The 13,049-nt window shown below is 35.0% G+C and overlaps 1 protein-coding gene across 1 annotated transcript in view; it reads right to left on the reverse strand.

Moving 5' to 3' along the window:
* LOC129534464 (protein eyes shut homolog) overlaps window positions 1-13,049 on the reverse strand; it is a 512,806-nt gene that overhangs the window by 60,075 nt on the left and 439,682 nt on the right. Inside the window, exon 9 of the mRNA XM_055391596.1 lies at window positions 2,827-3,047. Within this exon, the coding sequence (XP_055247571.1) occupies window positions 2,827-3,047 (221 nt within the window). The remainder of the gene's footprint in view (window positions 1-2,826; window positions 3,048-13,049) is intronic.

A 13,049-nucleotide genomic window follows, 5' to 3' on the forward strand; every position in this document is an offset into this window, starting at 1 on the left:
TCATAAGATGTGAAGAAGTGTTATACTTAATGATACACAACTGGTACATCTCCATGTGGCTAGCAGTATAAAGGGACATACAGATCTGGAAGTCTTTAAACAGTGCATGCCAAATCAGTTGACCTTCCAGTAGATTTCTCTGGAGTTGTGGTTGAGAGCTAGAGAGATTTAGAAATGAGGATGGAAGGTGAGATAATGTACATGATGAAGACTGACTGATACATTTTTTGTGGGAAAATTTACCTTAAGTCCTGAAGAGCTGATAGAGCTTCCACGCTAGAATAAAAACTCTTTGCATGTCTTGAATATGCATCTTTGATTTACAAATACCTTGGCTCTTAGTTGGCTCTCAGGCAATATTTGTTGGAATAAGTCTAAGAGAATCAATATATAAAGTATAAATAAATCTAGGACTGCTTATATATACATCCTGTTAGGAAGATTATCTTGTTATTTTCAAATACATATTAAATAACTGAGATTGGAATTAATGTGATGTTCTTTAATTCATGCAGATAAGAGGTTTACTTTAGTTAACACGTACTTGGCTTACTAAATATCAGAAAGTTAATGTCCTAAAATAAACCTTATCCTTACCTATTTCTCTGAGTTGGTAATGTTAGATACTTTTCCAGGAAATGACAGTGTGTTAGTTTTCTATTCCTGAATAACAATATTAACACCAACTTAGCACCTTAAAAGAACATACTAACAGTTAACTCACAGTTTCCATGAGCCAAGTTTGGGCATGGATTCACTGGATTTTCTGCATAAGAATCTTACATTGCGGTAAAGGTATGGGATAGGTTGGGGGTCTCATCTCAAGGCTTGACTGGGGAAAGGGCCCATTTTCAAGCTCATGTGGTTGTTGGTAAAATTCAATTCTTTGCAGTTGTAAGAATGAGGGATTCAATATTTGCTGGTTATCAGCCAGGGGACACCCTCAACTCTGCTTCTTGTTGGCTGGAGGCTGCCTCAGTGTCTTGTCATGTAGGTCTTCCCCAAACTGCTGTTTGCTTCCTCAAAGGCAGCAAAAGAGATAATCTCTTTGTAATATACAGCTTACACTTCTATGTAGTCTAATCCTGGAAGTGATGTCTTATCACCTTAGTTTATCAGATAGTCTGTTGGTTAAAAGCAAGTCACAGGTTTCACCCACAGTCAGGGAGGGAGGATCACACAAAGGCATGAACAATAACAGGAGGGGGATTGCAGGGCCATAGTAGGGTATGTTCACCACACATAGGGAGGGAGAAAACACAATTCTTGTCACTTCTGTAATTTCATCAGTAATAAAGCCTCATGGAAAATATTTACTTAGGTTGAATAACACAAATATTTCAGACATTAACACAGTCAGTAGAGAAGGTTTTTTCCCGTTTCTATTTCACTTAATTCGACAGAATTGCACGTTCTTCTACAGGGTCTGAAAGTTGCCTTGCTAAATTATTTTTGCATTATTAGATTTTGAAAAACAATTGGTATTAGTGGGTCCATTATAAAGCAAAATACTTATTGAGTAAAGCCTTGAGGAAAGTGATGATAGTCAAGGAGATACGTTCACTCTTAGCCCCCAGATTTACTCTGATTTAGTTCTTTAAATCTGTATCGATTGTGCTTACGTTGAATAGGTCTATGTTGCTGTTATTGTACCAATGTATAAATGTGTATAAATTCAGTATGTAAGTCAGATACACAGTGAATCAGAAGCCAAATTTCTAGACACTCTAAGAAACTCTGCCTGACTTTTCCACTAACCATGACTTTTTTATTTTTTTCAAATTTATTACTGTCATTCTGTGATTGGTAAATATATCACGTTGACTTTATCATATCTGTCCAGTCCTCTGTTTCTTGTTTTTGCGATTGGTTCTTTCTCTCTCTCTCTTTTTTTATTTTCTATTCTAGTGATCACTATCAGAGCTTGTTTCTGTCTACCATTTTTAAATCCTGCTTTTTTGATAAAATTTCTCTCTTTTCTACACTGTGTATAGATATGTTTATTTTTATGGAGTAATTATTGACTGCTTGATAGCTTTCCCCATGAAAATACTGAGGTTAATTAATTAAAATATTTCCTGTTCAATTTGGTCAATTTTTCCTTGACTTGAATTATTGTAAGTTGTATCTGTTTCAGCTTCCATTCTGTCGTTATTTGTAGCCCCAAAATAAAGAATTCTCAGATGACTGAAGAAAATTGGGAATATGTTTTACACTGTTCAAATGAGACTCCCTCAGGGTTGATTCAGTTAAGACATTTAAGTGCAGCAGAAAGTAATTTTAATTAAAATCTTCTTAAGTTTATAAGCATGATAAATCTGCTTCAAGAAGAAAAAAGGATATAGGATAGCAAATAAAAAGAGAAAACAGATATAGGTAATTTTGTTTTTACCTCTAATCTTAGCAATCTAAGCAGATTCTTTTTTGGCAGATGAGTAAAAACAAATATAAAAATTAATAAATATAAAAAAATTAATAAATATATCAAAACCATCACCAATGAATAATAGCCTCTCATTCATATTTACAAGAAGTTGGAACACCTAGATAAAAAAGTGGATTCATTTGAAATTGCCAAAACCAGGTCTAGTTACCTAGTTACTGTCAGAGTCTGAGACTCTCTTGTCACTTGAGCTACAATATATACATTTCTTTGGACAAACAAGAATTTACCACATGTGTGCATCATTTAGGTGATGCATAGAAAAACTTGAGAATTCTGGACTTGTCATTTTCATCTCTCAGAGGACAATACTGCTCGCTTTTGTTGTTTTAAGAATTTGGAGTCATGTAATGTAGGTTGGGAATCAGGAGACTAATACTGACCTGATGCAGGTGCCATTGTTGCGGCACAGATGATGAGCACACCAAGGGACGTGGCAGTTCTCAACATTCTTTCCATGTCGTGCTTCATCGATGATGAAGAATTCTTTGTTGTTTACTTGAAGGTCTAGAATGCAGCCCCTGAACCCATAAACAGGACCTGCTTTCTTATGAATTTGAACATTTGCAGGAATATGGCCAAGGAACATTGATTCAAAATATGCCTGTAGAAAAAGTAACAACAAAAAATATTATAGGTTGTTGTCAGATTATGTGGAAAAGATGTAGGATGTTTGGTTCTGTAATTGGATGTGTTTTAATGTGTTTTTCTGTGTAAAAGAGGTTGCTATTGTTGGCTAGTTTTGTCACTTCTACTAGGTGGGGAGATAGACTGTTTTAGAAAATGGCCCTTTTTTACATCTCTTTTTTAGCTCTAACAACATCTAATAATATTTAGCAGAAAAATAGACACTCAGAAAAACTTGCTGATTGATTACTTTGAAATTTTTTTTGAGCTGATGTGTTTGCATTTTAGTGTAAACATTACCAAATAATAACTAAAAAAGAAAATAAAGCCATGTTAACTAATTGTTGTTAGGGGTTGAATTGTGTTCCCTCCAAATTCATATATTGAAGTTCTAACACCTAGTACCTCAGAATGTGACTTTATTTAAAAATAGGGTCATTGCAGATGTAATTTATTAAGATGAGGTCAATACTGGAATAAGGCAAAACTATAATCCAATAGGACGTTTTGGACATTTATAAGGACTTTTATAAGGACAATAGTCTTTTTAGGACTTTTATAAAGAAGCTTGGATACAGACCGACAGGCACACAGGAATATTGCCATGTGAACAAAAAGGCAGAGATCAGGGTGATGCATCTATGGGCTAAGGAACATCAAATATTGCCAACACCTTACCAAAAATGAGTTAAGAGGCATTATCTTTCTCAAGTCATCATATGGAAAGAACCCTACAGTTCTTTAGTTTCTAGTTTCCAGAGCTGTAAGAACTGTAAGACATTTCTGTGGTTTAAGCCACCCAGTTTGTGGTACTTTGCTATGGCAACCCTGACAAACTAATGTAATCATAATATATTATAAATATCCTAAAATATGGGCAAAATGTACGGTGCTTGCAAATGGTGCTTGGAATGTTGAAAATGTTACCGTTTCCTTTCTCCCAAATTTGAACATAAATATGCATGAGAAGTAGAATTTTGCTTGGGTAATATTCACTTCCTTAATTCACCTTTTATTCCAAAATCAGATCAAGACTCTTGCTTTGAGAAGACACAAAGAAATCACATCATCTTATTGGGATTACTGGCTAGCCATATGCAGAAGACTGAAGCTGGTCCCCTTCTTACACCATATACAAAAAGCAGCACAAGATGGATTAAAGACTTAAATGTAAAACCCAAAACTATAAAAACCCTGGAAGACAATCTAGGCAATACCATTCTGGACATAGGAATAGGCAAAGATTTCATGACAAAGACACCAAAAGCAATTGCAACAAAAGCCAAAATTGACTAGTGGGATCTAATTAAACGTGAGAACTTCTGCACAGCAAAAGAAATTGTCAGCAGAGTAAATAGACAATCTAAACAATGGGAGAAAATTTTTGCAAACTATGCATCTTACAAAGGTCTAATATCTAGCATCTATAAGGAATGTATACAAGTTTACAAGAGAAAAACAACCCCATTTGAAAGTGGGCAAAGGACATGAACAGACACTTTTCAAAAGAAGATATACATGCGGCCAAAAAACATACGAAAGAAAGCTCAATATCACTGATCATTAGAGAAATGCAAATCAAAACCACAATGAGATACTATCTCACACCAGCCAGAAGGGTTACTATTGAAAAGTAAAAAAATAACAGACGCTGGCTAGGTTGCAGAGAAAAAGGAACACTTATACACTGTTGGTGGGAATGTAAATTAGTTTAGCCATTGTGGAAAGCAGTATGGTGATTCCTCAAAGAGCTAAAAGCAAAACTAACATTTGGCCCAGCAATCCCATTACTGGATATATAAATCATTCTACCATAAAGACTCACGCACCTGAATGTTCATTTCAGCACTATTCATAATAGCAAAGATATGGAATCAACCTAAATGCCCATCAGTGACAGACTGGATAAAGAAAATGTGGTACATATACACCATGGATGGAATAATATGCAGCCATAAAAAAGAATGAGATCATGGCTTTTGTTGACACATGGATGGAGCTGGAGGCCATTATCCTCAGCAAACTAATGAAGGAACGGAAAACCAAATGCAGCATAATTCTCACTTATAAGTGGGAGCTAAATGATGGGAGCTTATGAACACAAAGAAGGAAACAACAGACACTGGGGTCTACTTGAGGGTAAAGGGTAGGAGGAGGTAGGGGAGCAGAAAAAATAACTATTGGGTGCTGGGCTTAATTCCCAGGTGATGAAATAATCTGTACAACAAAACATCATGACATGGTGTACCCATGTAACAAACCTTCACATGTGCCCCCAAACCTAAAATAAAAGTTAAAAAACAAAAAAAAAGAAGTCAGACTATCTTAAAGGTAACCAAACCATTTATAGAAAATTAGTAGAATAAAGAGACTCTGTAAAATTAGGCTGTTGATCTACCTTTATTTGATCAATACATCAGGGCCACATCTTACATGGGAGTTAGTTCTAAAGACGGCAAATAAGATGAATATTTCATAGAAGCTAAATTGTCTTTGGAAATCCTTTAGCCAACACATTGGAAACTAACATGCTTTCTCCAGATAATTCCAACACAGCTACATATTTCCTCCAGCTTTGGAATAGCTTGCTGTTTTTTCAGTGTAGCTGTAGATGAAGCTGGCATTTCATGTCATGTTGTATAAAAACTCTAGAACCCCCCAGTGTGTGGTGAGATGTACCACTGTCAAACTAAGAGGGAACTGATACTGAGTACAATAAATTCACTTCTCACATCTGATGTTCATTGCAGAGCTTATGCGCGTTGACCAGAATGATGCTAAAATCAGTTTACATGATTTAAGTTGCTACTTGATTTCTACTTTCCCACCCTCAGCAACATATATAATTGAATTCTCATAATTTAGATGTACATAAAATGCAGATCCTCTCTGTAAGAATTTATGAGCTACAATTGAAGTCTAAATAATCTGGAAATAAGACCCTGCTCTTCAGGGCTGTTAGGCATATGGCAGGTAGATGCAGCAACATTTGCGTGGGTAACATCTCTGATATCCCAATTCCCCAAACACACATTCATACCTCAAGTTGACATCTGAAAAGTATTTAAATTGGTATTACAGATACAATAAAATGGAACACTGTCATTGCCAGAATTAAAAAACTAAAGCCAAATAATTAAGTTAGGGGTCTGGCAGGAGGACAGTGTGAGAGATGCCCAGCAATATTGCTTTACATTTATACTAATACATGCTGTTTTCATGTGGATGTACTTTTAGAGAGCAGAAACATGTTTAATTCTAGGAAGAGCAAAGCAACTCCATGACCCATAATAGGTCAAACTAACTCTGTATTTGAGATATTGTTCTTTTTAAAAGACTGAGTCTCTGCTCCTAAGGGCGTCTTTAATTTTTTTTCCTGAGTATTTCTTCTTATTTAGGTCCCAGAGGGTGATTATCTTTGTGTATGTTATGGTGGAAGCTAAAAGTTGCAAGGTGTATCAATAGAGCTGTCACATAGCATAGGTGTATTTCTGTTTGTTTTCACATTCTACAAACTATTAGCAGATCTGTCTATCAGCTAAGATAAGTGATCCACTGTTAATACAATTGGGAACTATGAAGAACTTTCAAGACTCTGCATCCAAAGGATGACCTTCCTCTCACCGAGGATCTCTGACATCTTTGTATATTGATCACACACCTGGAAAAGTGAACCTTTCACTGTTTTGACAAATGTGCTCTTTAAGCACAAAACTGGTAGAGAATGGAAGAATACCCTCCTTTTCTGTCAGCAGTAGGAAGGTATGAAGGAAAGTCTATAGAGCTATCAATGATTTATTAGACCATTAAAAAACACCCAAACAATGGAAATAGATGGCTCCTGTATTTCTTCTGATGTGAGGCTCATGCTTAGTTGGAGTCCTGAAATGTCTAAAAAAGCAGATGTTGTTGGCTGCACATAGATTACCATTAAAATGGTCGACTTCCATTCCCAGACTTTCAATTATCCAAGAGATGACTTTTGTGTGTATAATTATTCCTAAGGAGACAGGTCTTTAAAATAAGTCTTTTCTAATAATTCCTTGTGAATCAGACTATGAAGAATAAAGTCTGACATCAAGATATGATGTTACAAGATGAAAGCACAGAGAACAGACATGGACAATCAAGGAGGAATCATGAAAATAATAATAAAAAGTATCAATGATAACTGAGGGAAAAGGACTCCATATCTGACAGGAGTGAAATGAACACTCCTTTTCCTTTCAGAGTTTCTCTTTAAAGGAAGACTATAGTTATTCTTTTATGATACGTATGAATAAAATAAGAAAATAGGCAAAGGGGAATAAAATTTAAAATCCATCAGGCAGGGGAGAGGGTAGATAAGAAGCTGTCCTATTTATTTTGTTTTAATTTAAATTTAGATGTTGGAGTACTGCATATCTTTCTGTAATGACATCCTGATTTAATGTTTACTTTTATTTTGCATTCTCAATTCTGCGTCTGAAGTTAAATGACTTGTGTTACTAAAATATGGAGAGGTGATTATAAATATACTTTTCGGTTAAGATGAATTATCAGAGCGCACTTGTCTTTAAGATTATGATGACTTACAATTGAAACAAACCGGCTTTTATTTAAGAGTCATTACCATTTTTGGTTTTTAACATTATCTGAATTGTATGAAAACAAATTTAAAATCAGAAACATTAAGTTTTGGAATAAAGGTGGATAAGAAATGTTGGATAAAGTGTTTCAGAAGGATTTATTGAAGTAACTTTTCACATGTTAAAAAAGCCTAAATTCTTAAAAATTGTTTAAGGAAAATAAGTGAAAAGGGATAAAAAATAACACCAGCAATATTTATCAAAATTCCCATTCTTTTGCAGTTAAAGGATCTCTCTCTCCCTCTCTTTCTCTTACTTTGCCCTGAAGTATAATAATCTGTGAGCATATGATATCTTCTATGTTAATATATATTTTTATTTTTAGGACAGAGCCTTCACCCTGATTATCTTTGGATTCTTGGAGTCCATAGAAGTGCCTTAAAAATAGAAAGTTTTATACACTTTTTTTACAAATGACATGAAATCCAATCCTGCTTTTCCTCAATCTCTTAGTTGTCTTTTAGGCCTCTTTCCCCGTGTTATGCTGCCTTAGAATCTTGATATTTTGCTAGATTCAGCACATGGGATGTCCTTACAAGATCCCACTCAGAATAAATGTTATATTATTATTCTAATATACCCTTCTATTTTATATATATATATGGCATAGTGCATAGGACAGTAGCTCACACAAGGTTATTTCTTTAAAAATTTGATAAATATGAGTGAAGTGGTTATTGATGTTATGATCAATAATTCACAGTTAATATTTGATTCTTAAGGCTTTCTAGGCTAGGAAATTTTCTCAGAATAATATCTCCTCACCTTTTTGAAGGGACAACTAAACTTTAGAGAAGCAATCAATAAACTGAGTTGCTACTTTGTGAACACATTGATCTAGGGAAGTGTAAATAGAAAAGAAGTATGTGGGATTACTCTTGTCTATAAAGAAATTAAATATAATTTGGGGAATTAAATAATAAAAAAATTTGTTGCAAAATAATAACATATAGGTCAGCAAGATGGCAGAAGAGGAAGCCCCAGACCCTCCTTCCCCTGTGGAGACACAGAAGCGACAAAAATACATGGACCAATTCCCTTTGTGAGGAATTTAGAAAACAGTTAAGAGGGTCCCACATGTCAGGTGATCGTGAAGCCAGCTGTATCAAAGCTGTAAGGAAAATTTATGGCATTCATTCATTATAGGTCCACTCCCCAACATAGCATGGCATAATGAAGAGAAAACTCCCAGCTTCCAGTTTTGCCTTGGGAAGAGAAATAGAAAACTAAAACATGTCCAGCATGCAGACTCTTTGGGGAGCTGTTTGAGTGATTGGCTTTTGTCTTTTCTGACCCAGGAAAGGGTACCACATTGGGGATCACTGAGAACAAAGGTGATGGTTTGGACTAATATGCACTCATTCACCATAGTCTCTTGTCCTGGCTTGGCATGGGATCAGAGAAAACTCTCACCTTCCAGCTTCTCACTAGGGAGGTAAAGAATGAGGGCATGCATCCAGTGTTATGGCTTTTTGGGGGCTTCTGTCTGACTAGTTTCTGTCTCACCTGTCTCAGAATGCTGATGGGACCTGGCTTACTCTCAATATCTTGGGACTGCTGAGAAAAAAAGAGTGTTGGGAGGCTTACTTCTGCTTCAAAGGACCCAGAATACAGAAGACAGAGGCTGGTATAGCTTCATGGCCTCTCCCTCAGGAAGGAGTGGGTAAAAGAGTGGATCATGCACCCAATGTTCCGGCTTTTCAGAATGTTACAAGAGACTAATTTCTATCTTGTTTGACTGAGAGTGCTAATAGGACTTGGCATACTCTAGAAGTCTGAGGGCTTCTGAGAATAAGAGAGATGGGCAGCCTGTGGCAGATCCAGAGAACCTGTAGTATCATATACAGAAAGTAAAGGGAGCAAGAGATTATGAGCTCCTGAAAAAAGAAACTGGAAAATCACTTTAATTGGAAGTCTGCAGGCACAAGTTCAGGGAAGACACATCCATAGGAAACACTGGAGAGGACCTCAGACTGACTGTTAAAGGTCTTTCCCTGTACAAAAAGCCAGTCCAAAAAGACTGGAAGAAGTGACTGTCTTATCAAATGTGTGGATTCCACCACAAAGTTAGAAAGCAAAGGAAGACAGAGGAAAGCATGGCATAATCAAAGGAACAAAATAAATCTCCAGGAGACAACCCTTTAAAAAGAGATCTATATGTATTACCTGACAAAAAATTCAAAGTAACCATTTTGAAAATATTCAGTGAGGAGAGAAAAGTGATGCTGAACAAAGTGAAACTATCAAAAAAGAGAAAATATGAAAGAGGACCAACCAAAAATTTTGGAGCTGAAAACTGTAATGCCTGAATTTAAAAATTCGTTACAGAAGTTCAATGGCAGGCTTGGTCAAGCAGAAGAAAGAATCATAAAATTCAAAGGCGGATCACTTGGATGTCTCAAAAGGAGAAGAGAGAAAGAAAGAAGAAAAAGCTTATTCATAGAAATAATGAATGAAAACTTCATAAATATGGGGAAGAAAATGGACACCCAGAATCAAGAAGCTGAAGTATTCCAACTGAAATGAACCTAAAAAAGTCCACTCTGAGACATACTATAGCCAAAAACAGAGAATTTTAAAAGATGCACAAAAAAGGCAACTTGTCATGTAAATGGGAGCTCCCATGAGACTATCAGTAGATTTTTTTCCACAGAAACCTTGCACATCAGAAGGGAAAGGGGTGATATATTTAAAGTGCTAAACATTTTTTAAAGGAACCTGCAAACCAAGAATACTGTATTTGCCAAAACTGTCCTCCAGGAATGAAGAAGACATAAAGACTTTCCCCATAAACAAAAACTGAGGAATTTAATCATTAGATGTTCCTTACAAGAAATGCTAAAGGAAGTTTTTCCAGTTGAAATAGAAGGATACTAGACAACAACACAAAAACTTCTGAAAGTATAAAGCTTGATAAAAATGGTAGGTATGTATACAAATATAGAATAGTGTGATACTGTAATCATGGTGTGTAAATAACTTTTGGAATTTATTTATTTTCCGTTTGTGTTATTTTTTATTGTTGTATTGTTATTTTTATGGTTTTTATTCTGGAATATTTTCTTTTTAAAGATTTCAACTTATTTTAGATACAAGGGGTACATATGCAGATTTGTTACATGGGTATATTGCATGCTAACTTTAGGAATTTAGAAATTAAGGGCAAAAGTATAAAATAACTATAATTATAAAATATGTTAACATGTACACAATATAAAATGAGGTTATTTTTATGATTAATAACATAAAGTGTGTGTGTGGGAGCAATAAAGGAATAGAGTTTTAGTATGTGATACTGAAGTTATTATTACCTTAAAACATAAATGTACTGCTATAGCTATAAAATATTTTGTGTAAGCTTCATGGTAACCATAAAAAATACCCATAGAAGATACAAAAAAACAAAAAATGAAATCAAGTTATGTCACTAAAAAGTCAAAAAGGAAGAAAGCAAGAAAGGAAATGAGGTACAAGAAAACTTGTTCTACAAGAGATTCACTTTAGATTTAAGGATACACACAATGAGAAAGTGAAAGTATGGAAAAATATATTCCATGATCATATTGTTGGGCTTTGTGTCCCCACCCAAAATCTCATCTTAAATTGTAATCCCCTAAATCCCTATAATCCCCACATGTCAAGGGAAAGACCAGATCAAGGTAATTTCATCATGGGGATAGTTTTCCCATGCTGTTCTTGTGAAAGCGGCAGTTCTCTTGAGATCTGATGGTTTTATAAGTGTTTGGTTCCTCCTGCGTTCATTCTCCTTCCTGCCTTACAAGGCGGCAGGAAGGAGAATGTAATAATAATTACATTAACAAACTGGAAGATAACAATCACAGGATCATCTCAATAAACGCAAAATGTCATTTTACAAAATTTGAACTCTTTCATGAAAAAATACTCAGCAAATTAGGATTAGGAGGAAATTAATTCAACAGAATACACATCATACTCAATGGTGAACACCTAAAGCTTTTCCTTCAAGTTGAGGAACAAGATAAGGATGCCCACTCACTGCTTTTATTGAGCATAGTTCTGGAAGTCCTGGCTGGAGCAGTTAGGCAAAAGAAAAAAAAAAGGAACAAAATGCATCCTAATAAGAAATAAAGAAGTAAAATTATTTTTGTTCACAGCTGACCTGATAATATACATAGAAAACCTCAATGATATCTCTGACATACATGCACACACACAAAAGCTGTTAGAGCCAACAAATTTAGCAAAATTTCAGGATATAAAAATCAGCAAAAATTAATTACATTTCTATAGACTAACCATTAACTATCACAAATAAGAAAACAATTTTATCTATAATACATGAAAAAGGATAAAATAGCATAAGAATAAACTTAAGAGGGCAAAAAACATGTAACTTAAAACTACAAAACATTCTTGAAAGAGAAAAAAGGCACAAATAAATAAGAAAAACATTTTACATTCATGGAACATCAATAAAATGTCCATACTATCCAAAGTAATCTACAGATTCAATACAATCCCTACCAAAATTCCAAAGACATTTTTACAAAAATTGAAAAAACAATGCTGGAATTTATATGGCACCAAAGGATGCCAAATAGCCAAAACATTCTTGAGAAAGAATACAAAATGGGAGAGGTTCCCACTTCCTGACTTCACAGTATATTACAAAGCTATAGTAATCAAAAGTGTATGGTGCTGGCATAAAGAAATGTATAAACCAATGAAACATAAGAAGCTGTGAAAAATCCCATGGACACATGGTCAAATGATCTTTGAAAAGGGTACCACAAATGCATGTGGAAAATAATCTTCAACAAATGGTCTTCGGAAAACTGGCTATTCACATGCAAAAGAGTGTCATTATATAATGAGCAAGCATTTGGCATATATCTGAAAGATGTCTTGAGGTAGTAGAAAATTCAGAACTTAGCTGAGGTACAGTCACTGAAGATGTCATAAAATGTAAAATATTCTATTCTCAACAAATATGCCACACTGCTTTAATTTACACTATATAATTACATGGCATTAAAATTCTGATACATCAGTCTAGTGGCAAGCCTTAAGTAGGAACAGATAAATATGTTCAATCTGCTTATGCAACAATTACTCTAATGGGAGTAGGAAATAGTGCATGTTCCCAAGGATTCTCATTATTTTAAGAATGTCCCAGGAATTCCCTGTTAGTCACAAGTCAATTCTCTTCCACTAGTAACTGAGAGATGAGAGACCCTGAAAGGCCTTGAATTCCTTTTTCACTAAGGCGGCTCCTGATGGGAGAGCTTCAGCAACATCTTGGATAGCAAACATTCTACTGACCATTATATTGACTATAATAACGAAAGAATGAAGACAAATTCACATTC

This window comes from Gorilla gorilla, chromosome 5 (assembly GCF_029281585.2).
Source record: "Gorilla gorilla gorilla isolate KB3781 chromosome 5, NHGRI_mGorGor1-v2.1_pri, whole genome shotgun sequence".
Classification (NCBI taxonomy): Eukaryota; Metazoa; Chordata; class Mammalia; order Primates; family Hominidae; genus Gorilla; species Gorilla gorilla.